General features: G+C 37.5%; 1 protein-coding gene across 1 annotated transcript; it reads right to left on the reverse strand.

Annotated features, from left to right (window-relative positions):
- Positions 1 to 1,273: 1,273 nt before the first annotated feature.
- On the reverse strand, positions 1,274 to 26,803 carry LOC119417298 (cytosolic acyl coenzyme A thioester hydrolase-like). Its single transcript, XM_037684507.1, has 4 exons — positions 26,740 to 26,803; positions 25,739 to 25,855; positions 18,432 to 18,616; positions 1,274 to 1,617 (listed from the first exon to the last, which is right to left on the reverse strand). Exons 1-4 carry the CDS (start codon positions 26,801 to 26,803, stop codon positions 1,519 to 1,521), a joined length of 465 nt encoding a protein of 154 aa, XP_037540435.1. The 3' UTR covers positions 1,274 to 1,518.
- Positions 26,804 to 27,521: the final 718 nt, after the last annotated feature.

Consider the following 27,521-nt stretch of genomic DNA (forward strand, 5'->3'; position numbering starts at 1 on the left):
AAGGTTATTTCTTCCATTTTAAATCTGATCTTCCACTTAAGTAACCATGGTTACTGTAATGTATCTTTGAAAGAAGAACAAGGCAGCTGCCACCAGCTGAAATGGCTGAACAGACATTGTTATGAATGACAATAGAGTTTCTCTGAATGTTTTCAGGTAAGTAGGTCAGATGTTCAATAAGGTTATTTTTTTTAGAAGTGTGGTCTTGCCATCTGAATTGCATCCCATCTTCTTTTCCTGTGTTCTCCTAGAAGATGCCTCCAGTTTACAGGGGTTAAAAATAGATATACCCCTGCAGTGCAGCTTGGGCCTAACTTCATTTTCACGGGGGAAATGAAAAGCACACATACTCCTCTGGCTGGAGGAATAGAAGGAAAAACAATAACCTTCAAGATCCAATGACAACGATTTTCAGTTCATATAAGAGGCTAAAAGAGAGGGAGCAAATGCCAAAACAAGGAGCCATTTTTCATGTTTAGAAATGTCTTAAAATATAGTTTCTGATGAGCTTTGTGCAGGATTGAATTACTCCTCCTGAAAAAAATAGTTTCTAATCTTAACGTGTTGGAAATTAAACAAAAACAAAATATATATTTTCTCCTAAATAACTAGTCATGGTTTGATGGTAGAATAATAATCACAATCTTTGACTTTGTCATACAGATATTAACATTTTATTTGCTTCATCAATTATTCCGTTTTCACCTTTCGCAAACACAGACATACTTTTTTGATTTTCCCTATTGGAGCGTGAACAAACTTCAGATCTCACCTGTGGATAAACAAGGCAAGGAAGGTAGATGATTGGAAAGAGAAGGAAATGAAAGGAAAGATGCACCGAATGAGCAGAGAAAGCAACATTGCAAAAAACAAAAAAGGGAGACGGGTGAGAACATGAAACAGGCTGAAGCCAGAGTGCGACAGACATGCAGAGGAGGAGAAGGAGGAGGAGAGCACAGAGGAAGGAGGGGGCAGAGATGCTGGAGAGACGCTGGATGAGTCAAAACCCCTGAGCTCCTGAGAGTTCTCTAGTGCTGAAAAGATGGATAACATGTGCCCTCTCTGCCAAGACATGCCAATGACAATGACATAATTATCATGAAACAAAAAGACACGCTGCAGAGCCTCCGACTCATGCTTGGATCTTTTATTTATTATTATTCACTCATTTATTCATCATTTCCTTCACACTCTTCAGTATCATTTTTGCAATGACATCACTGAAAAACTTACCCCTAAGATATTCTGGAAAAATAAATAGTGCTCTTACTTCTACAGACAATTTGCTCTTACGGAATAATTTTCACACATTAATAAAATAGGTACTTTTACATTTTCATTTTTATTTTACACAGCTATGTATGGGCAGTTTGGCTTGTAGCATGACTGGATAAAGTAATGATCACAAAACCAGGTTTAACAGGCTATGATCAGAGCAAGAGGGTAATTCTACTTCTTCTTGTCGGGGAGAGAGAATAAAATAATGCTGCACATGTTTGAGTCTGGTGAACCTCGATATCACTGTCGGCGCTCTTTATCTGCGAGTCTCTTTGCTTTATTCTGGAGATAGCGTGCCTTGCCCTCTTCAGAACGTGTCTGCTCGTCCTCTCCTTCAATCTGAAGTTAAAAGAAAGCAAAAAGACAAAATTTGTATTTAGATGCATTTGTCATTTACTAATAGGTGCTCACTAGGAGGCCTCAGCAGCTGTATCATGCCGTAGAACAGAACTCTGATCTAATTTACCACACAGCGCTGCGGTAATAAAAGACATTCATCATCTTGGTGAAACGCACATGGTGGAAGGTTAAAGAGGCATTTGACTATAAAGGGTACAGCAACAAATCTGGAAGCTTTTAAAGGCATGCCAGTTTTTTAGCAGACAACTTGTTCATGCAACACTGAGGCAATATTGAGAAAAGGTGATGGGTAAGTCAGACATGCAGAGTTCAAGGATGCTAGAACAGTAAACATGTTTGTCAAATATACTATATGTTCTAGTTATGATATAAAATAATATAGCATTATGTGATAGTATTTCAGAAACAGTATTAGTAGTTGTTTTTCCTGATTTTAGGTAAACACAATTAGATGATGCACGTTTCAAAATGTTTGTGCATAATACTGTGAAACCAAAGTGTTTTTGCTTAGCTTTATTTTACTATCAGGATCTCAAACCTCCCCATGTTTAGCAACATTACAACTACTGATACTGACAAATCATCATCCACGGGTTTACAGCTGATGTAAATCACAATTGCATGTTTGTTTGTTTTTTATTTATGTAGGAATTTCAAAACATTTTTTGGGATTTTTATTTATTATATGCATCTCTGCTTTGCTGCTGATTAGTGGGAGGAAGAATTCACTAGTCTTCACAGTTAATTAGACTGTCAGGCAACCTCGTGTTTTAAACAATAGCACCACCATCGACCATGTCAACATGTAATTGTATGGCACTGTTTGCTTCCCCACTACTTCCTTTGAGTACTTGCTGCTCACACAGAGGAAGGTTTGTGAGCATTTAGGTTGTTTTCACACCTGATAGTCCAGTAGACTCGGTTCGATTCGGGACCAATATTCAAGACATTTTGTTTACATTTGAGCTGGTGCGTTTGCATTCACACTGCACTGTGCAGTCGAGTCAACCTGTTGAACCAACCTATTCCCCCACTTGCCTGTGGGGGCGCTGCACCAAGAACTACTGAAAGAAACAACACAAAAACCTCTGAAGACACGTCTTCTTCTTCTTCTGGAAATAAAAACAAAAACGGAGTGGCATCAAGTTTTAGCAGTTTTAAGAGTTATATTTTATCATTTTTCAAAAATGGACTCAGCACGAGCAGAAGATGAGGCAGAAGACCACTGAGAATATTGTTTTTCACACAAGGCAGCTGACGGCTCCATATGAGGTAAGAGAAATGCGTGTTTGTTTGCCCTGCGCTGTACTCCACTTCTTGCTTGAGGAGCGGGGCCCGGTCTGTTTACATTCACACTGTACTCGAACCGCGCTGGAGTTCTCTTCTACCGGACCGAGACCTAGGTTTTAGCCCGGGCCAGAGTTCGCCTTTTTGTTCCGTGACAGAGTTCGATGGCGTGTTCACACCTCCCCAAACGAACCAGACTTTCTAGGAAAACGAGCTAGTTTGATTAAAGCGGACTAAACAGGGCTGGTGTGATGTTAGACAGGATCTACTTCTGAAAAAGAAACCCAGTTTACCTTTCAGTTTCCTTACTAGGTTTTCCACGTGAAGCTGAAAAGAGATGTGAGTCGACCAAGAAACCCAAATATTTATAAGAATCGACAAATTCAATAGGGATACCATTTGAGGATAAAATCAGAGGAAGAACTGATGGGACAGACTTCCTGTTTGAAAAAAAGCATCCCTTTGGTTCTATCGGCATTTATGACAAGTTTGAGACGGATCAAGTCTGACTGGATGATGTCAAAGGCGGATTGCAAAAGCTGGAGAGCCTTAGCAACTGTTTTAGCTCTACAATAAACAACTGTCATAAGCATAGAAATGTAAGGATGCATCAGGGATGTTTTGACCTACAATACCTATGTAGATTGTAAAGAGGGTGGGTCCTAAGACTGAGCCTTGTGGTACGCCATTACTGACTGTTAGATAACTAGAGGATATACCATTATGTCGAACACATTGCCTCCGATCTGAGAGATAATTAGAGAACCTGATCAATAATAATGAATGGAGTGGAGTAGTAATAGGTTGGACACAACATGTCATGACTCATACAGATGAGAATATGAGCAATGAACAGCACGGTTGTGAATATCTTATCAGAGAAGCCTGTTCAGGAATATACAACTAAAGAAGTGGTTCGTTTGCTGAATGACAGTTATATAACATACTGCTCAGCCAGTTCTGCTTTTGCCATTCAGCTGAATATAATCATCAGTTCCAGTTCAAAGATTTTTTTTAAATATAAAAAAAAAACAAAAAAAACATCACGTTTGAACACAGCTTGGCAATTTTAAACCACATCATTAGATATCATGTCAAAAGGTCTTTGTTCTAAATTGCTATATAAATAAAAACAGAAATATGATTGTCACCTGCAGATTTAATTCTCAAAACAGAAGTCACTTCTGAAATAGGACACATACACAAGCAATTTATTTAGAAGGTATTTATTTTCTTGTAATTTATCACTCAGTGATGCTGTGCTTTGTTTACTTAAGTGTCTAGAAGGAAGCAAAAAATTCCCATCACTCAGTGAACAATCCCACATATTAACTAATAATAGAGCCTGAGACAAAAATATTTTGCTAGTTAACACCTCAGACTGAATTCCAAAAAGCACATCTGCACAAGCTCAAAAACACATTAGACACGTCATTAGACACTAAATTTTATATTTTTTCTTATTGCACTTAGAACTGAGTTAAGACCAGTAATTTGAAAATGTTAATGTCATATTGTGTTGTTCAGTATTCACTAGGGGCGGCTGTGGCTGAGTGGTTAGAGCAGTCGTCCTCCAATGCGAGAGTTGGGGGTTCGAATCCACCAGCAGTCACATGCTGAAGTGTCCCTGGGCCAGACACTGAACCCCTCATAGCTTCTGATGTGTGTCCCATCAGTGTATGAATGTGATCTAAAGCTCTGATTAGTCTCTTTAGAAAGATTTGTTCAATTAGCTTTGTAGAGATCTAGTAGAGTGCTGTATGAATGGGTAAATGAGGACACAGATTGTAGTGTAAAGTGCTTTGAGTGTCTTGATAAGATAGAAAGGCGCTATATAAGTACAGTCCATTTACCATTTACTAGAGATATAAGTTTTAAAAAATATTTATCATTCAAGATTTCTAAAACAAGAGCAGGAAAAGGTGCGTGTTTAGAAAATGAAAATCTTTGTAAATGTGAAGACAGGTTGTGCACCAACAGAACATGTGGATGCGAGTCCATACACAGATACTTCAAATGTGCTGGGACTCAGACAGATGATCCGTTTCTGTATTATTTGTTATTTACATTGAGTATCATCCAAAATGTTGAACTTAATTAACTTTTAATAGGCTTGTAAAAAAGAGCCCATGTTAAAAAATAAAAGTCAAATAGTGCAAAAAGACCTTGGCTTGTATTGTCAGAAGCTGTTTCTAAAGTTTTGTTGTAATTAGGAAATACAAAAATGTGACACACTAATTATTTTTCTGGTAATGGTTTACAATTTTTAACTACCAATTTTCTGATTGGATGATGATTATCTTATTAGAAATGCTCTGATGGCCTCAGTGCCAGAAAAAGTTTTTAAAAATGCACGGCAGATCGGTTAAAATATTTCAAACTTTGAATTTTTAATTAAAGTTGAATAACGAAATGCTCTTTATAAACATGTCTTGATTAGATTAAGATTTTTGTTTTGTTAGTTTTTTTTCTTTCAGCTGCTCCCTTCTTCAGGGGTCGTCGTCACAGCGAACTAACTCGCATGAAGACTTGGCAATTGGTTTTACGCCGGATGCCCTTCCTGATGCAACCACAGACCACCGAGGTACCACAGCCCTCTATGTGGAGCAGAGAGCTGCTATCTAGTGCACCTGGGGGAGCAGATGCTGAGGGTTAAGGGCCTTACTCAAGGGTCCAGAATGGGGCAAATGAGGATGGAGACAGGTATGGGTGCTTCACCAATCCCACCCACATTTTGATGTTGTCGGTCCGGGGGATTGAACCAGTGACCTTCCAATCACACAGCTACCTCCTTTAACCTCTTTTCCACCACTCCCCTAGATTAAGTTCTTAATTGGGTTAAATCAAAATATGAAATAAGCAATTTTCTGTAGTATACTAAACAATTACAGTAAACACCACAGCATCCCTAATATTAATCAAAATGAAAAGCAAAATGAATCTAAATGTGAGAAAAATGCAAGGAGGTACTCCTTTGTGTAGGAATGAGCCGTTATTAGAGTGTGCTTCTGTGGCACTGCTGAGAAACAATGTGAGTGTTTAGAAAGTAGTCATGAAGCAGGGTCTACTCTAGACAAATTGAAATTCTTCTCTTAGATCAGGGTGCTTCTGCATCAAGTCCTGTAATTGTTCTTACATTTTCATCAAAAGTGCAATTTTTTTTGTTTAGCTTTATTAGTTTAGTCGCACATATAATGCCAAAAACACATTTTAAATGTAAAGTTTTCAAAATGATCATCCCAAGTAGCACTGCATTCGCTGTGAAAGAACACAGCAGTGACTGAGGGGGAGGAAAAGAACTTTGTAAATCTAGAGCGTTTAAAATACGGCAATCAACTCTTGTTACAAGGCTGTTTTGCTCCGTTAGTTTTGCATCAGCCACAAAGAAATACAGAAAAGTTTATTTTTTTTAAATTTTTTTTATTGAAGAGTTTCTCATTGACAGCACGATGGATCAGTGGCTAGCACTGTTCCCTCACAGCAAGGAGGTCCAGGATTCAATCCTCAGGTTGGATCTGGGGTCTTTTAATGTGGAGTTTACATGTTCTACTTGCATTTGCGTGGGTTTTTTCCTGGTACTCCGGTTTCCTTGCATGAAGAAACATCCATGTTAGTCTGCCTTCAGGCCAAGGCCTCTCTTGCAAGAGATACAGTATGTGATCTCAATGGGATTTCCATCCATCCATCCATCCATCCATCCATCCATCCATCCATCCATCCATCCATCCATCCATCCATCCATCCATTATCTTTACCCTCTTCTTCCTTTTTGGGTTGGGGGGGGGTCACTGGTGTCCATGTCCAGCTATCACTGTGCGAGAGGTGACACCCTGGACAGTCCATCACAGGGACACATAGAAACAAATGAGACAAACAACCATTCACTCTCTCACTCACACCTAGGGACAATTTAGAGTTACTAATCAGTCTAACATGCATGTTTTTGGTCTGTGGGAGGAAACCGGAGTACCCGGAGAAAACCCACGCATGCACGGAGAGAACATGCAAACTCCACCCGGCCAGGATTTGAACTGGGATGATAGGTGGCTGAGATGGGGTAGAGGCAGGGCAGCCAACTCGGGACTCAAAAGTCCGAGGCTAGATCCCCAGCCATTCCCACATGTCGTGGTGTCTCTGAGCAAGACGCCTAATCCCTAATTGCTAACTGGACTCTTACATAGCTGCCCTCTGCTCCACCTGGGTGTATCCCAGGTGCGATGGGTTAAATGCAGAAAAACAATTTTGCCATTGTATGGGAACATACAATGGTGACAACACATAGTACTTTACTTTACTGCTCGCTGAGAAGCGGCAGCTCTACAAACTGTGCCACTGTGCGTCAATGGGATTTGCCTGGTTAAATAAAAGTAAAATAAATAAAATTGCTGTTTCATCTACAATGAGAAGTAAAATTAAAAATTCCGAAACACAAGAAAAAGCTTTTGTATATCAGTACATGGGGTGAAGCTGTGGAATGGTTTAAGCATGGAAATCAAATGTCCAAACATAAAACAGTTTAAAAAGTCATTTAAGAAGACGGTCATCACTGCATATCAATATGAGAAATAATGACTATTACTGCTATTATCAATGTTGTTAATTAATGAATTAATCAATTATTACTGCATTATGATATATTGATCTAGAAAGAATTTTAACCTGTTAAAAAATAGATGCTTGATCATAATGGCATGCAAATATGAATGCACTGTACCAGTTATAGACATGGATATATAAAATATTAACTAAAAAAGAATGTTATAACCAAATTACATGAATAATAAATTATTAGATGATGCTATAGATGTAAGAGGGGTGGGTTTAACAATAAGTTTATACTTTTATCCACTCCTTTGAACCTGTAAATGTACTTTACTTCCTTTCCTTTTTTTTCTGCTTGCTTTTGTTTTAAATGTATTTTCTTTTATATAACGTTGTTTATTCTTTTTATTATACTTTGTTAAATAAAGTTAAACTCAAACTCAAAATGTCTGTGTGTGATTTCAAGCCATTTTTGCACATCAATATAGTTCTTTAGACACTGAACAGAAACTTCTTAGCTGAAATATCTGTTGCACCAAAACATATTAAGACAACAAAAGGCACAGAAAAATCCTGTAGCAATTTTATCAAAATGTGAAAGTGACATACTAATGAAGGAAAACTTAGATACAACTGGTTGTCGTAGTTTTTAGTCGCAAAGAGAAACAAAGCTGGTGAACAGCAGAAAAAAAGGAGGAGAGTTGAACTATACATCAAAAAGAGAGGTCAGCCCTGGTTTTATCTGCGTCATCGACCATGTAGCATGTGCATTCAGTCATGCAACTCTGTGTGAAGATGGTCCAAAGGGACACATGACCTTTGGAAGCTTCATTTGGTGGATGAACCGACTACAATCACGGTGTACCACAAAAACAGAGCGTGTGCACCGACTTGAAAATACACTTAATTTTCTTCAATGGTTAAAAAAACCCGATGGATTTGTCTATTTAATCAGAATTAATAATTGGGTAATGTAGAATTTCACATTTATATCTTAAAAATAGTGTGTTTGTTACAGTGAGCTGCTGGTAAGTCATCTCAACGATGATTTAATGTGCCAAACTTAAACCTTGTACCAGATTTCAGAACTTACATGTGGGAAAGCACTCAATTTGCAGTAATAGACCACCAACGTATGCTTCGAAAAAAACATTTCAGTTTGCCTCGTTAAGAATAAATCTCGTGTTTGATATCACAAAAGGTCTCCAGGCAGAGACATGAGAGCTTGTCATGTCAGTGCATCTGTTGCCCCTGTCAAATTGGATTTTGTTGAAAGGTGTTGACATTTTAGCTAACTGCATTTTCTGTCCAATTATCACAAAATTTGGAACAGAAAATCCTCAGAGAAAGCCTCACCAAAACAATCTTCACTTCTTTATTATAGCCAATCAAAACTTGTCCCGAAGCATACTGCAGGTTATTTAGCAATCATTTTAAGTCAACACTAAACCTGGTGTTTTGGTCTGTCTAAGTGGAATTGTGTATTTTGATCACTGTTTGGGGCTGCAAAAAAAAGAAAAAAAGAAAACGAAAGAAAGAAAAAAATCATTGCTAACAACTGTTTTTACCATGACCAGCTCATGTTGTCATGACTACTATGTCCCCCTGAACTGATTGGCACCTTCATCACTGCTTGCAGCCAAAGGCTTTTCGTGGTAAAGCAGTACTGAGTACTTCAATAATCTGGTCCTCATCAGACCTTCAGCTACACACAGGGCAACACACATGGTTAAAAACACTGTCTACAGCTACAAACTGCAGCCATTTATTAATAGTTTACTCCACTATTCACACTTTGCATGTCTGTTTCATTTTATTAAAGAGGCTCAATTTAAAATAATTTTTGCTTTTTGCTTTATGAATTTATTTTTGGCACAATATATTCTATATGTTGAAACACAATCATTACCACCCAATTAAACTTTTTTTTTTCAATTGATGGTCTTTAATTATTACTTTTTTTTACCAAAACACATAATGGTTTTGAAGACTTCTGCAAAGAATTTACAAGTGGTTTACACAACTCAAAAGCTGCAAGACTGAAATACTCAAATTTGAAAAAAAAAAATGACTGAAAAATTATAATACGCCAAAATATGCACATTACTAGGAGCTGAGTCAAAGTATAAGACCAGCTGCCAAGCATTATTCCTTTACTGTTGGCAGTGCATGCATATATATTTAGGCTTCTATACATATTTATGAGTAAGCTATGTTAAAAATCCTGCATTAATTATTAAAGGCCTCCTAAAGATTCATGAACTGGGCAACAATGAGGAGAAAACAGCAATAAGCTTTGAGTGTCATGTTTTGGATTACTACTGTCAGACTCTCTGGTGTGAGTGCACCCATTAACCCCAACATTTTTGTCGTGAATGGTGGGCACCTACTAAAAGTGAATCGTTTCATGTTGGCTACAGCAGGTTGCTATGACAACTGCCCTTGTTTTTTTTTGTGTGTGTGTGTGCGTGTATGTGTCAGAAGAGACCAGCTGAGTATCTGCCAACAAGGAAGAAGGGAGATGGGTAAGAGGGATGAAAGAAAAGGAGTGAAGTAGGGGTGGAAAGACTGGCTGAAAGATGAGAGGAAGAGGCTGGAGACAAAAACAAGACAGAAATGGTGAAAGAGGCAATTGACCAATACCAAAAACAAAGAACAGAGAGTGATAAATAAATGCACACACAGCAAAACCAAATCATCCTGACACCAGTAGATAATAAGGATTTTTTTTTACTGCTGTTAGGGGAACTGCTGACCCTTGAAAGTTTAAAAACATCTAAATTCATAAATAGAACAAAAAAAGTACTGGTTAAAGAAGCTTCCTAGATTTTTTAATTATTTCCACAATAGTCCAACATGCACATTTATCATTTAAGCATTTTTTAAGAGTATTTTTTGGCAAGGCGTTCCCTCATATCCTCCCTGCTCACACTGTCCTCGTGCCCTACTTCAGCTTTACCAGCATTATTGTCAGTCTATCTACAACCCCCCACATACCCACACTCGCACAGTGCCTCGCCCATGCTGGGCTAAAAAAAGAAAATCTAAAGATAGCAGTGAGCCCACTGGAGAGAAACCAAGGATCAGAGAATGTGGGGAAAAGCACCTGCAGCCAAAAATAGCAGAGGCAGGTCTTTCGATCAAGCTATTAATAGAACACAACTGGGGCAAAAACTGTCACGGTGTCATAAAGATTTTATAAGGAAAGGTTTGACGTTTTTAGCTTTCAGATCATTTCTATTTCAACTTAACAGAATTCAGTGAAAGAAAGGTAAGATTTTGTCCATGAATTTATGAATATAAAAGAGAGAAAAAATAGATTAAACCTATGCAATGTAATGTAAATGTGATCATGTCCTGAAAAGTAAATGCTCATCTTCTGCATCAATAAACTGGAAAACCAGAGAAATAAAACGGGTGAGGAAATTCATAAAAGGTTTCCACTTGACATTATTTGATCCTTTCATTTTACTTGCAGCCTGGCAACACAGGCTGCAAGTAATTAATGGGCAAGCTGCTGTTTCAGCTCTGGTTTTAGCTCTCTGTTTTATGTGAGCTTAGTGACAACAGACAAATGCTAGCGCCGATGAAACATCTTTAACAAAGTTTGAGAAAACAAGTCGATTTAAAGGCTTTTCATAAACATTTTGATTCTATATGCTTCTGTCCTGGGCTTAATTTGTAAACCGATTGATGCTGGAACGCAAATAGTGGGAGGACTGGTGAGGGAAGGGGGAGGGAACAGGGGTTGCAGGGGGTCTGTGGGTCCTCCACCAGGAATGTTTGAATAAAGTAGATGCCATTTCCTGCATTCTGATGTATTTTAATGGGCTGTTAAACATTTACATTTACCTACATTTGTAAACACTTTATTCAATAACTATTAGAGAGCAAAAACAGCTCTCTCCTTGTGCATGAATAGACGAGCTCCTCTTCTATCAAGCATCCTAACCCCCCGCCCCCCGCCTCTCACTTCACGGTTCCGAGCCAGACTCTTCTCCGTTGAATTCAGTCCTGCGCGTTGTTGCTCCTGCTCCATTTTTTTAATGAAAGTGAATTGGACTGTCTTTTCGTCATTTTGATCTCTGTTATTTTGACAAATTAGCGCCGTTGTTTTGATATGTGATGTAATGTGAATAATGCACATCAAGCATTTGCAAACTTTACGTTATGGAAGCCTGGATGGGTAGGTGCACAGTCATATGTGAGAAGAGTGACCAGGAGGGGGCTCAACACACAGCCCTGAGGGGAGCCAGTGCTGAGGGTTATGGTGGAGGAGGAGAAGTTGTAGATCCTCACTGACTACGGTCTGTTAGTTAAGAATTCCAGGACCCAGTTGCAAATGGTGGGGCAAAAACCAATGCAGACATGTTCCTGTTTTTAGTATTTTACTTCACTTTACAATGTAGCTATTTTTGTTTCGGTTTTTTTTATGTCATTTTCTTCCATTTATTTTTTCAATTTATATACTTTCTTTTAAGATTATCTACTGTTGTCATCATTCTTTGTTAAAAACAGGTCTCTCTTGAAAATGAGTCCTCGAGTCTCAATGAAACTGAATAAAGTTTGAATGAAAAAAAATATCATTTTTGTTTTATAAATAATCAAAATTTTATTAGTAAGCCACTTAAACTGTCAAATTGAGTTGCAAATTAGTTGTGCTGTTTAATTATATATTTTTAGTTTCTTAATAAAAATGCATGACGACTTTGGACTTTTAGGGGCGGAGAGTTGAGTTACCGGATCCGAGCAAACAGTTTCCGGAACCGGATTTTGTTCCGGCAGGATCCGGCTCAAATTAAGCCCTACGTGTCAGCTACTGAGGGAGTAAACATATGATAATTTAGACAGAAGTGCACTATAAAAGAAAATGTAGACTAAATGAACTGGTTAAATCTTCTTTTCTGCACATGACGCTCTTCTTTCATACACAAGATCAATGTCTGTGTATAGTTTGCATGGATGTGCGTTCCTTCATTTTAGCCCATGGTGAATAGCTAACCATAAATATCCCAGAACAAGCCTCACTGTTTCTCCTCTCGATCATGTAATTGGTGCCCAGTGATCCGTCCACACAAAAGCACAATCTCACACATCTAAACAGTCATCATATGTCGTATCTCTGGCCAACATTTTCTCCATTAAACATTCAAACACAAAAACGTTTTTCTTTGTTCTTTTGTTTACCTGAAAGGCAATATCAAAGCACTGGTATAGGGCTCCATTAAGGCTTCCATTTAGAGTGTTAAATATACATTTGAAAGCATTACGGAGACACTTTTTTCACAAAATGCAAGTGAGCACAGAACTTCAACACGGATATATTTGAGAATTAAAATAAAAATCATGAGCAGCTCATGTAACACCAAGTAATGAATGTGCAGAAGGGGATGTAGACAATGAGTAAAACCAAACAAGTAGATGTTGTGAAATGGTACTCAGGAGAACAGGAGGTGTTTTTAAAAGGCCAACCACAGGAGACACATGTCTAATGCATATTTCTGTCTGGTGGTAGAGGGGGGAAAACTGTCTCTTTTTAGAAAAAAACAAAACAAAACAGGGTTTTACAGATGATAGTCTACCTTCAAGTTTTTCAGGATGATTGTGGTCAAATAAGTCAATGCAGCAACCGTTGGCATGACAACACACCTAAGGTAACCCATTTGAACACATCATACTCACCTATTCAGCCAAGACTGGTTTTCTTCTTTGAAAATCTTCATTATACGCTTTTTAAACATGAAAATCAACAATGTTTTAATTGTTTGACAACAATGAGGTATAAAGAACTTTTTACAGTGTAATTTAAACTAATGTTTGTTATTTTGATTCTGTTTTATGCTATCATTACTGTGGTGATGGCTTCATTTTCAATGCATCTTCCTCTTATGAAATGGGTCACACATACTTAAATTTTCATGATTACTTCAGATACTTATTCTGCAAATGTTGTTCAAGTGTTCACTGAAGAGAATAATGATGTGCTGTCAGAATTTTGAATTCTCTGGAAACTGCAGTCAGCTCATGTCATTGTATATATACAATGTGTATATACGTACAATATATACAACACGAGAATATGTCATATATATATATATATATGTATACATACATATACATATACATACACACACATATGCCAATGTAGCTAATGCCAAAAAATTTAACATAACTTTCATGATCTACGATGAAAAACATGACTACGTTTTTATGAACTGTATAAGAAGAAGTGTAATGAAAACCCAGATTTTAAAAAGATTAAAGCTGCTGTCAGTGTGTCATTAGGGTCACCATGATAACCACAAACCTGTGTCAGTTGCTACCTGACTGAGATAATGAGTGGCAGAAAAGAAAGCTGACTGAAAAATAAACCTTAAACATTCTTGAATCGTTTTTGGCAAAATATTCTGATACACACGATTGTTTTGTGTTTTGTCTGTTTTATGTAGGAGATATGGCAAGTTTAAACGACCTTCCATTTCCAGTTTTGAAGAGAATATTGTGAGCTGAGCTGAGGTCGATGAAAGACTGGGTGTGTACTACAAACCTAATTCCAAAAAAGTTGGGACACTAAACAAATTGTGAATAAAAACTGAATGCAATGATGTGGAGGTGCCAACATCTGATATTTTATTCAGAATAAAACACAAATCACAGATCAAGTATAAACTGAGAGAATGTATCATTTTAAGGGAAAAATCTGTTGTTTCCAAATTTCATGGCGTCAACAAATCCCAAAATTTGGGACAAGTCCATTTTTACCACTGTGTGGCATCCCCCCTTCTTTTTACAACACTCAACAGACGTCTGGGGACAGAGGAGACCAGTTTCTCAAGTTTAGAAATAGGAATGCTCTCCCATTCATGTCTAATACAGGCCTCTAACTGTCCAATCGTCTTGGGCCTTCTTTGTCGCACCTTCCTCTTTATTATGCGCCAAATGTTCTCTATAGGTGAAAGATCTGGACTGCAGGCTGGCCATTTCAGTACCCGGATCCTTCTCCTATGTAGCCATGATGTTGTGATTGCTGCAGAATGTGGTCTGGCATTATCGTGTTGAAAAATGCAGGGTCTTCCCTGAAACAGATGATGTCTAGATGGGAGCATATGTTGTTCTACAACCTGAACATAGTTCTCTGCATTAATAGTGCCTTTTCAGACATGCAAGCTGCCCATGCCACAAGCGCTCATGCAACCCCATACCATCAGTGATGCAGGCTTCTGAACGGAGCGTTGATAACAACTTGGGCTATCCTTGTCCTCTCTGGTCCGGATGACATGGCATACCAGTGTTCCATAAAGAACTTCAAATCGTGACTCATCTGACCACAGAACAGTCTTCCATTTTGCCACACTCCATTTTAAATGACCCCTGGCCCAGTGCAAACATCTGAGCTTGTGGAGCTTGCTTAGAAATGGCTTCCTCTTTGCACTGTAGAGTTTCAGCTGGCAACGGCGGATGGCACGGTGGATTGTGTTCACTGACAATGCTTTCTGGAAGTATTCCTGAGCCCATTCTGTTATTTCCTTGACAGTGGCATTCCTGTTTGAGGTGCAGTGACGTTTAAGGGCCCGGAGATCATGAGCATCCAGTAGAGTTTTACGGCCTTGACCCTTACGCACAGCGATGGTTCCAGATTCTCTGAATCTTTTGATGATGTTATGCACGGTTGATGATGATAACTTAAAAGTCTTTGCTATTTTACGCTGGGTAACACCGTTCTGGTATTACTGCACTATCTTTCTGCGCAACAATGGTGGAATTGGTGATCCTCTTACCATCTTGGCTTCTGAGAGACATTGACACTCTGAGAAGCTCTTTTTATACCCAGTCATGTTGTCAATTGACCTAATTAGTGTTAATTGGTCTTCCAGCTGTTCATTATTGATATAGAAATTATTATTTTAATGCTTTTATGTCAATTTATCACTCATTTACATGTAGTTTGAAAACACACTTATACAACGTGTTATTCACATATTAGGGATTGTATTTTGTATTATGTTTTATGAGGTGTTGGGTCGCCTTTATGCCTGTTCAAACATATACTTTGTGTGTGTGTTGCTTATAATATTTAGACACTCTTTGATGGTTTGCAGAAGGGACGGAGGGGTGCTCTTTAGGAATGCTTTAATAAGCATTAGGAGTGCTCTTGACCTGGAAGCTTTGGCCCGCTTTTACGGTCACAGGCGCTCCTTACTGGAAGGATGAGCCATCGCTTTGATGATGGTTTAATTAGATCTGTCCTTCTGGTAACCATCAAAACTTGTTTACCACTGCTCTCACGCGATCCGGTCAGGGAAATGGTATAAAGGAAGTGTGACAGGCAACTTAATCTTTGGAAGTCCTGTGATGGATCAGCCGCGCGCTGGTGCCATGCGCCATTTTGATGTGATTCTTCTTTACCTGGGTCGAAAACGACTTCCCGGCCAGTGTCACGGTGAGAAGTTATTTCATATCAATCTGTGTGTTGAGTGTACATGTTTTTTGCTTGGCTGTTTTCTGTGGCAGGATAATAAAGGACACTAATTACTCCTAGCAGTGACAGCCTCTGGCTTTTATTTTTTCCTTCTTGTCTGATTTATCTGTGCCGACCGTTTCACGAGCCCTTTTGATAAAGAATTTCATAATACAATTATATGCTCAATTTCCTTTTTCCAGCCACTTATTGCTACTTGTCCCAACTTTTTTGGGATTTGTTGACACTGAAATTTTGAATCAACATATTTTTCCTTTAAAATGTTACATTTACTCAGATTAAACTTTTGATCTGTCATCTATGTTATATTACGAATAAAATATTGACATTTGTCATCTCCACATCATTGCATTCAGTTTTTATTCACAATTTGTTTAGTGTCCCAACTTTTTTGGAATCCGGTTTGTATATTATGTTCATATATTTTTGATGAAAACTTTAATTTGACATGTACCAAAAATAATTGTGAGAAAAGTTTGTTTGCCATAGATTTGTAAATTTTGGACAATTCAGAACTTAATCTGATGTCATGAACTGTCTATAAAGTGCTCCATGGAAAAAAAAATCTGTAAATCATCTTCAGTTGTGTAAAAAACTTTAAATGAAGCAAAACACCAGTTCTAAATTTCAGCGCTAATCAGTCTCATCTGTTCTCCTGCTTTTATAAGCTTCATAATCACAATCCATCAGTGCCAAATTATTAAACCTTCTATGGTCCCTGATTTTGAAGCCATCATAGTTTCTTGTCTCATGCCTTGTTGCCTTGCCTTGACCCCTCGCCTGTTTATTTTGACATCACGCCTTGCCTGACCCTTTTGGATTTAATCTGCCATCTGACCACGGTTTCTGACTCTGCGCCTTCCCCTTTGACTACGCTTTTGGATCACGACTTGGCTCTGGTTTCTGCTCTCTGCTTCCCTGTGCTTGACCCCTGCTACGGCTTTCAGACCACATATCTGGATTGCATCTGCCACATACACTTTGCCTAAGTCTGTACAAGGTCTGTCTAAGCTATTTGCTGTCTATGCATCCTAACTTTATGTGATTAGTAAAAGTTTGAAAGATGTTTCATTCTGTGAAGCTTGGCTAAGTATGCAATGTTTCCCCTAGGTCACTTGCCTTGGGAGGGTACTTGTCTTTTTGTGGTAGTGGTTTTTGTTGAGTTTATAGCAGAGCGCAACATTTGTATTGTGTGTGGTTTTGTTGACAGGGTGTGGTGCCCTCCTTGGATAATGGTAGGGGAAACACTGGTATGTGCAAGTACATTAAGTATGGGACTCACCTGTTTAAATAAAACATTGAAAGGTATTTATTGTTACAATTTAATAATAATTGTTTTAGAAATATTCACATTTCATTAAATCATCAAAGTTCATTCTCAATAATCTAGGTAAAAAAAATCCAACAAATTTAAGTCAGGTCCTCTGGACGATTTCCTTTTGTTGAAACGTTTCGTCTTTCATCCAAAAGATTTCATCAGTCCGAGGAGACACATCAAACTCAGTCTTAAAGCACCTTTATATAGTGAGTCAACAGTTTGCTAGTGCTAAGATGATGGTCACAACTTCTTTGATGTTTCAAACCACTTGGGCCATGGCTGCCTCAGACGAGTTGGCGAGGGAGAGGGCGGACTCCAGAAACAATCTTAGCACCATCAAACTGGTTGACCCACTATGTGAAGGTGCTTTTAAGAGTGAGTTTGCTGTGGCTTCTCCGACTGATGAAGTCTTTTGCATGAAAGACGAAACATTTCAACAAAAATAAACCGTCCAGAGGACCTGAATTAACTTAGCTGGATTTCATTAAATCCTTTGTTAATTAGTTGGAATATGTACTCAGAGGCTCATTGCTTGTCCAAATCTCACTCACTGACAACATAAATTCACATCTCACAGGACAGTTGGGCAAAATTTCAAAGGATCATCACAGAAGCAGTCAGGGTGTGAAGGAATGGTACCGGGAAATAATTCAGAGTTAAACAGATGGCTTGTGTGCATAATTTTTGCATAATAAACAGAGTTTGGATCACTGTGCACTGCAGGGACAGAGCAAACAGCAGGCATCGCTGACCTCTCTGCTGGCTAACATGCACTCTTTACAGCGAATGCTGAGTCAGAACATCCAGGATGGTGTTTTGGTGAATAAAAGTGATTTGCAGTTGGTGCCCCCAACAGTAAAAATAACTGAAAGAAGAGCATAAAAAAGCTAAATAAAAACTATTTTTGCTGACTATATCTTAATGGAGAGACATGGAGGATGATAGAAGTCCAATGCATGTTTTCTTTGTCAATAAAATGTATGTATAAGAACAGATGGCATACATCAAGCAAATCAAATGTGTCACTTTAATCTGTATAACGCTTGTGTAAATGTATAAAATCAGTTTTAAGAGTGGAGGATATATAAGGTTGACCTAGATAAACAAATTTTATCATTAGGTTTTATTAAAATGACAGACCTCATAGGAAAACTAGTTGGTACCAACCTTCAGAGGAGGGACAGGCAGTGGCTTATTGTCCTTGTCAAGGGAGATGAAGGTGAAGAATGCTGAGACAGCACGGTATCTCCCTTTCTCCTCATCCACCAGTGAGGCGGCTTCCACCAACACTTCAATTTCCATGGACTTGTTACTAACAAATGTAAGTCGCCCCGTCACAGTCACCACACAGCCTTTGAGAGAGAGAAAATGAACATATCAAACCTAGTTTTGAAATACACACAAATCTATTAACAATGTATCCATTTATTCTCAGCAGAAGCTTCATAATCATTTTATAGCAAATCTGAGAGGCTGTTAAGAATTTTTATATTTATTTAAAGTACACGCTTTGCACGTCACTAATGAAAAAGATATTCTTACAAAAGCAAATACAACAAGATGTAATAGAAAGAACAATAAAATTTTATTTGACCAAGAAATTTGTTTTAAATCATGAGAAAACTTAATATGAACAAATCATTATCATTAATCATGTACTCACTGCTGAAAAACCGGCGATAATGTAATTGTACGTGTGTCGTGGGGGGTGTAATTGTCTGCCAGTCATGTTAGCAAAATATCTCACACACCAGCGAACAAATTTTAATGACACTCTCAGAACGTAATATTTGGATGTACATCTACACATTAATTCAACCTTTAATGATACAGGTTAGTCTCATTGAGTCACGAGGACTCATTTTCAAGAAAGACCTTACACAATTTTGAAGTAAACTCGATTCAAGATGGCTACCAAGGCCAAGTGACTTTAGCAAACACAACAATGACTTTAACGCTGTCACTTTTATAGAAAATGAGCTAAAATTTGGTGTGGTAATATCAGCACATACAACAAACACAAAAACATTGAGCAACATCATACTTTGAATCTCAGGCTTTAAGTGTTACAATCAACCCCGTCTGTCTGTCAGACTAATAATCTAATCTATCTAATGCATTTGAAAATCAAAAATCTCTTGTTCTTCTTTTGTCAACACAGATCGATAAAATAAACAGCCAGCAACAAGACCTGGGTATAGCTGATGCTTCATTATTCTCTTTGATGTGCCTGCATCGGATTATTACTGCTGTTGCCATAGAGACGAGGAGAGAAGGTGTTATCTCCGCAGTCTGAGACAGATCCTGGGTAAATGTCTAAGCTCTTATAAAGCAAAGTCCAAAGAATCAACATATATATGTAAAAAAAAAAAAAAAGGTTTTACAAGTTTGCTTGGTTGCAAGAAATATTCAAATCCATTACTTAAGTCTAAATACCATCTTGCAAAATTTATTTTATTTTTTTGTTCCAAGAAACTACTTCATGAAAAATGTACTGGTATATATAATTTAGTGAAGCTATAAAGAACTTACAGAAATCACAACAAATACACATTAAAAAAGTGAAGAAATGTTTTTTATTTAAAGTTTAACTTAAACTGTGTAACTGATATTGAGAATCAGAAAGTTAAACAATGTAAAAAAAAAAAAGAATGAACATTTCACGGTCAGAGTCAGAGAGTCAGAGCCAGAGTTTCTTTATTATCATTCGCACCTCATGTGGTACATGTGGTGGAGCGAAATTATGTACACGAGGTCCCAGTTACATCCAACAATAAAATGTCTAAGAAAAACAGTAATAACATCTAAGATATGAACTAAGAAAAACATCAACTAAATATACACTAAGCACTCATAACATAAAACATTGAACATCAGCACAAACATGAACATGAGTCTGTGAGCAGATGTGCACGCATGAACACATCAACATTGAAACAGATCAGCAGCAACATGAAACAGATCAGCAGCAACATGAAATGTTTTTTTCACAGTGATTATTCTAGTTAGAGATTCATGAGTCTAACAGCCTCAGGGTAGAAGCTGTTCCTCAGTCTAGTGGTTCTACACTTAATGCTCCTTAACCTCCTTCCTGAGGGGAGTGGGGCAGTGGGGAGTGGGGAGTGGTCAGGAGCTAGTCCAGTTTTATTAAGATAAAATGCTTCTGGCACAAATCTATCAGCCTCATCAAAGGGAAGTAAGTGTGTTCTACACCAAAATCAGTCTTGATGATGGATGATTTTTAAAAGACTTTCATGATTAATAATTGATTTATGCAGAAAGTAGATCTAGCACTTGTGCAAAACTGAAGGTCAGGCAACATGGAAGTCTGGCCCATTTCTGCCTAATATAGCAGATCTGCTTTAAGGAAAGTGCACAGGCTTCATAATGTATGCAGAAAGCTGATACTGTGCTGAGAAACCGATTTGCTACTTTTATACAGCCTGCCTCTGTGAGGTTTGGCTTTACTTGTGTTTTCAAATAACATTATCATTTTATTATCAATGTTAAAATAGTCACAGCTCCACTACATTTCCATCAAAGCACCACCCATCGGTGTGAATTTTAAAGATTTTCCATTATTGAAATGTCATATTTGAACAAACATCAGACCATGCCAGCAAAATAAAATGTGACATCCATAAATAAGTACAGCATTAAGAGTGTTCATGATGTAACGCTGATCTTTTTATTATTTTTCACCTTCAGCGCTCTTTTCTCCCTCACTAAAAAAATCCTTTCATCTGACGTTCAGCTTTTGAGGTTTTGTGCCTTTCTTCTCATTATTTGCACTCCTGGTTATTTTGTTGTAATGATCACAGAAATGAGCAGAACTCTCACATCAGCTGCAAGCATCTAATAGCTGTAGTATATATCCCCAATAAAAAAAAATCCACATTATTTTATAATATGGAACAGTGGCTGATTTACTTTTTACAGTCTTTTATTAAAGGTTGGTTTTAGCTGGTGCATAGCCTGTGATGTTTGGCCCTGTATGGTTGACTTTTACACCAATAATAATATCTAAATTCACACGTTAAAGCCAACAAGAAAAATGCAAAACTACAAAATGCAAGAAAAATGGCCTCCGTATTCAGTTATAATTAAACCAGAACAATTTCCATTAGCACCATCTGCATGGTTTCGCTCAAAAAGTATAATTGGTCTCTTGGTAAATTGGCTGATAAATGAGGCAAGAGACAAAACACAAGAGAAAGTGAGATTTGTAAATGTTATCACAGGATGCAAATTACATCAAATTAGCTCATTCACATGTGATTGATCTCATTTTAGCTGGATTGTGCATCTTAATTGCAAAATCAATATTTTGCACATGTTACTAAACTCTAAATCTCAGAACTATTTAATTATTTTTGTTTGAAATTATGAAAAGGCTTTTTGTTTTTCAAGTTTGTGATCCTTAAATCTGGAGTGATGTTTGTTTTAAGCTCGTATGAATAGAACAAAATGTTCTCTAAAACCACCCACCTAATGCTGGCTTTTAACGATCTGTGGTAAAATAATTTGTAATGTTTTCAACCTCTTTCCGTTGTTCAGCTACCAAAACTGACCCTTTGAAGAAACAACAATGTCTCTAAAATGGCTGGGATGTAGCAGGTGTAAAACATAGTAGGGAACACAACCCTTATTCTGTTTTTTAAAAAAGGTTAAAATACCATAACCCCACACTCCCTTTCACTTGGGAAATGGTACCAAAAAGAAAAGTACCTTCAGATATAACTACATCTACCCAGAGAGGCTGTAGGCCTATATGATTACATTTTCTTTATTCTAGACATGAACTATTTTTTTTTTCATTTATCTCTTCATGTCAGACAAGCTAAAGTTAAATAGGAACTCTACTGGTGACATAACACCTAAGTCACAGTGAAAGCCAGTTGAAATCATGTCAACACAACATAAACTCAGAGGACAGTGAGGCAACAGTGGCACAAAAATGAGCATACAAAATATGTGGACATGAAATTCAAACAACCTCAACGTTTCTACCTTTTATATAATCCAGTTCATTTTTGGCCTTACAATGGTGATTCCATGTTTTTACCTCCATGAATGTGACTTTGCTGTTTATACATCCTAACTTAATCTACATGTACTTTAAAACATTAACAGTCCCCTGTGAGGTTCTGTATTTAAATCTAAGCAAACAGGGCCATTTCTCATGGCTTCTGATAGTGGACTTGTGTCTACACTGGTCCTGTTAAACCTCAGTGCTGCATTTGATACAGTCGATCACAATAGTCTACTACAGAGACTTGAATATGATAAAGGGATTACAGAAATGGCTCTAAATTGGTTTAAATCATATCTATCTGATAGATTCCAGTTTGTACTGGTAAATGTAAATAATGAATCTTCTTCATACACCAAAGTTAGTCATAGAGTTCCTCAGGGTTCAGTGCTTGGACCAATACTCTTTACCTTATACATGCTTCCATTAGGTAAAGTTATTAAACAGCATTAATTTTCATTGACGTAGGACACTACAATACACAGTTTTATTTGTTCATGAAACCCAATGAATCCAATCAGTTTCTTAGACATGTCTAATTAGCATGTCTTAAAGACATAAAAACCTGGATGACCCTACATTTTCTGCTTTTGAATATAGACAAGACTGTTTTGGCTTTTGGACCTGAGCATCTTAGGAATTAATTTTTCAGTCTTTCACCCTCCTTGAATGGCATTAAGCTGGCCTCCAGCTCTAATGTTAAAAATCTTGGTGTTATTTTTGATCAGGACATGTCTTTGATCTCTCACACTAAAAATGTCTAGACTGGACTATTGCAATGGTTTGTTATCTGGGTATCCAAATACTTCTTTAAAAATACTTCAGTTAATCAAAATGCTGCTGCCAAAGTCTTAACTGGAGTTAGTAAGAGATCATATCTCCAGTTTTAGCTTCTCTCCAATCCCTGTCAAATTCAGAAATGAATTCAAAATCTTACTTCTAACCTACAAAGCTCTCAAGAGTCAGAGAGATTTATTTGTCATGTGGTACATGTGGTGGAACGAGATTATGTACACAGGGTCCCAGTTACATCCAACAATAAAATGTAAAAGAAAAACAGTCATAAGATCTAAGATATATCTAAGAAAAACATCAGCTAAATAATACACTAAGCACTAGTAGCATAAAAACGTAATGTCGAACAGCAGCACGAACATGAGTCTGTGTGAGCAGATGAATATGAATGAACAGAGCAACATGAAACAGATCAGCAGCAACATGATGTGATTTTCACAGTGATTATCCTGGTTAGATATTCATGAGTCTAACAGACTCAGGGTAGAAGTTGTTCCTCAGTCTAGTAGTTCTGCACTTAATGCTCCTTAACCACCTTTCTGAGGGGAGCGAGGAAAAAAGTGTATGTGCTGGGTGAGTGGGGTCCTTCATGATGCAGGTGGCCCTCTTCCTACATCTAGAGGCGCAAATGTCTGTGATGGTGGGGAGACTGACTCCAACAGACTTCTGTGCAGCCTTCACCACTTTCTGCAAAGCTTTTCTTTTTGCATCTGTGCAGCCTCCATCCATGCCACATGTTGATGCTGGAGCACAGGATGCTCTCCACTGCACACTTGTAGAAGGAGGTGAGGACGGAGCTTCCCAGACCAGCTCGTCTCAGCCGTCAACAACCTAGCTTCATCTTATATTCGAGATATTATTGTTCCATATTTTCCTAACAGAGCACTTCACTATCAGACTACAGGTTTCCTTGTGGTTCCTAGAGTTTCCAAAAGCAGAATGGGAGGAATATCTTTCAGTTATCAGGTTCCTCTCTTGTGGAACCAACTTCCAGTTTCTGTCCATGAGGCTGACACATTGTCCAGTTTTAAGACTGGGATTAAGACTTTCCTTTTTGATCAATCCTATAGTTAGTGTTGACTTGTCATGCTGCCTTAAGCTTAGACTACTAGATGACAAATTGACCTAATTTCCTTAAATGAATTGTTAAAATTTAATAGTTTTCATTTGATATTATTTCTATCTTAACATGAGATTCTTGACCTGCCATTGTGTATCTGTTCCTATCAAACCCAGCCGGTCAAATCAGATGGCCGCATATCCTGAGACTGGTTCTGTGAAAGGTTTCTTCCTCATGAGGGAGTTTTTCCTTTCCACAGTCGCCTTTGTGCTTGCTCAAGATGAGAGTTCTGCGATGAAGTTAAATTCAAAGCAGTCTGCTCATCAGATAAATAGTGTTAACTTATTATTTTTATATATGAATGTTTCTGTTCAGTGCCCTGAAATGACTTCTGTTGTGACTTGGCGCTGTATAAATAAACTGAATTGAATTAAAGGGTATTTCCCCTCATATCCTGCCACTATGTACTGCTCAGAACTATTCAGAAAAAACTGAGCTGAATGAATTATCCTGCTTGAATGAAGTTGCTTGTATCTGAAAACACATGTAAATCCAGAGCTGCAGGAGCTGACCCAGCACAGTCGTACTGTGCTATGGCATTTTCTTTCCACTTCATAATTCAACAATGTGTAGAGATGAAGCTGCTCTATTGTTAACGTTTTGTCCCGAGGCAGTCTGAATGTTAGTACAGGATTTTGAATAAAAAAAAAAATACTTTCAAATACCCAGATCAGTCAAAATTGTCTATTGATGAAGTATTGTATGTTTTCTTTCATTACCAATAATCCAAAATTACATGAATATAATATTTATTTTCAGTACATTTAAGAATTTATTTCCCCTAATAGACATTTGAAAGAAAACACAAACTTGATTTTTATAAAACAGGAATGATCCACTAATGCTAAAACTGCTAATTGCGAACAACATAAAATCATTATATTATCCCACTTAGATCCTAAAACTGTTAAAGTACCAAAGTGTCAAATGCAGCACTAGCACAAAAAATAAAAAAATAAAATAAAAATCCAACGGGGAAAAAAAAAAGTTTATTTTATTTATTTATTCATTTTTTTTGCTTTTTGTTATCTGTTTTTTGTGTGTGTTCCTTCTCAGATTTGAGCATTAGCTCAGCTCTGGTGTCCAGTGTGGGCAATAAAATTTTTAACTATATATTCAGCAAGAAACAATATGAAACTACTAAAAGTATGTTTTCTGCTCAATAAGATGCTGGTAAATGTTGGCGTTTTTCAAAATAAATGTCTAAAACCTGATGAGGATTTTTTTTATCAAGAAATAGAGATCACAGATTTTTACAAGCTCTATACAGAAAAAAAACATTTCAAACAGACAGAGCTCGAACTAGAACAACGACTAAAAATGATTTAACCATCCCAATAACTGTGGTTAATGTTGACTTATTCTTTAAATAATGGACAGGTACATTTCCAGGCTGCTGAGCATTCCCACAGTATTGTGCAGTTGCATAAAGGACAAGGAAAACACTTGAACAAACAACTGTTCAGATGCAAACCACAGTGATAGGCTTGTACCTTGACCAGAATGTGAGTATTTAAGTATCCTCACCTTTCTTAATCTTGCGATGGAAGTTAATGGCATCCACAGAAGCAGTGACGATGTTAGTGTTGCAGTGTCGAGCTGCTACGATTCCAGCAACCTCATCCATCAGCTTCATGGTCACACCTGTATCCAAGACACTGTTAATTTTGTAATGCACATGTGTGCTTAATTAATTATTTTTTTTTTCAAGTATTCTATCATTTCCACACCAATATAATTCTCACTTCTCTCATAAATTGACTTAATAATGTCCTCCTTTGGTAATCAAACTATTCACAGAAAAGAGACTGGCCTATTTTACAACATTTAGTGGTTTTTTTTTTTATGTGACCTACTTGCTGTATTAAAATATCACTTTTAGCATTTGCACCTTGACATTGTGGGGTTTTGCCATCAGAAGTGACAGATACAGGACATCCTTGTAAAAGAGATTAATAATCTCAATGGATTTCTTCCTGGTGAAATAAAAGATGGGACAGAGCCAAGAACCCAAAGATAGTATACATGTCCATCAACCAACTCTTAGGTCACCTAACTAGACCTAATTCTTAATAACAGAACTTGTAGTCCAAATATACTACAAATATCTTATTCAGTTTTCATTGAAGGGGTAAATTATTTATTTATTTATTTATTTATTTATTATCCTTGCTTTAAGTTTAGGTGTAATAGAGAACTCTCTTCAGGACTGAATTAGTTATGGAGCCAACAAAAGGTCATTTAAAATGCTGCTTCATTTTTATTTTTTATTTCATTTTGACAAAACCACACCTGTTGCCAATCAAAGCCTGCCGTTCCAATATGATTAATTCAGTTCATCGACGTTAATGACATTCCGCTCTCCTGTTATTATCAGTGAAAGTCACACTCGGCGTCTCTTCAAATTAAAACAAAGCTAAGATAAATGTAGTCATTAAGTGCAAAGACTCTTGGACAGTTTTGAGACCCCATTTCATACTGAATGTTGAAGCTAATGGATTTCCAGATGTTATTAGAATACAATCTACCTTGAGCTAAATTATGAACAAGTCTACTGGCCATTTCCTCAACGTGAACGTTACTGAAGCTCATTAGTTCGATGGATATCATCTGACTGCCAAAATGAAGAGCTTCTAAAAAGTTTAAATAGATTGATTCTCAGCTGACTGCTAATGTAAATGTTAAATACACTCCCAAACTGTTAAAACGTTGTATGTTTACAATAGTCCACATTCATCTTTTTCCTACTACAACATGTTAATATTAGGGATGCGCGATATTATCGGCATGATATTGTATCTGCCGATATTAGCGTTGAAGTTCAATATTGGACATTGGCAGAGCTCATAAAGTGAAAACAGATGAGGTCAGAAGATCCACACACACACGCACGCACGCACACACAGCTCTGACAGCCAGCTGGTGACATGTGTAAAGGAAATAGTTGTTTGCTGATTTCTCTCAGAAAGTGGGACATCTTGTAAGGAGTGGGTGGGATAAAGATTAGAAAAGCAAGAGGATGACATCTGCTTCTCATCGCAGAGACAGTCTGTGAGTGTGTGTGTTTTTGTGAAAATATGTTCATTTAAAGACAGACAGACCTTGGGCTCTGCACACTCTGGGTGCCCCAGTTGTTCCTTTTGAGCTGCATTATGTATCTTTCATGTTACAGAAAATCAATGAGAATGCTTTCTGGAGGCTGATTTTGCTCCCAAAGGTTTCTACCATCTGCACTGTGTGGCTCTATTTAAGACAGCCAAATGTGTGGGTGTAGAAACAGAATATGCTGCTTGCTCCCAAATGCAGGATT

The sequence above is a fragment of the Nematolebias whitei genome, chromosome 11 (assembly GCF_014905685.2).
Source record: "Nematolebias whitei isolate Nwh7 chromosome 11, NemWhi1, whole genome shotgun sequence".
NCBI lineage: Eukaryota > Metazoa > Chordata > Actinopteri > Cyprinodontiformes > Rivulidae > Nematolebias > Nematolebias whitei.

What these genes read in the sequence shown, in the direction of transcription:
- LOC119417298 (XM_037684507.1), bottom strand. Translation starts at nt 26,803, where the DNA reads ATGAGCTTCAGTAACGTTCACGTTGAGGAAATGGCCAGTAGACTTGTT. An exon ending in CCATCGCAAGATTAAGAAAG is followed by an intron (nt 18,617 to 25,738) that starts GTGAGGATACTT and finishes TCTCTCTCAAAG; the next exon opens with GCTGTGTGGTGACTGTGACG. An exon ending in TGCCTGTCCCTCCTCTGAAG is followed by an intron (nt 1,618 to 18,431) that starts GTTGGTACCAAC and finishes TTTTAACTTCAG; the next exon opens with ATTGAAGGAGAGGACGAGCA.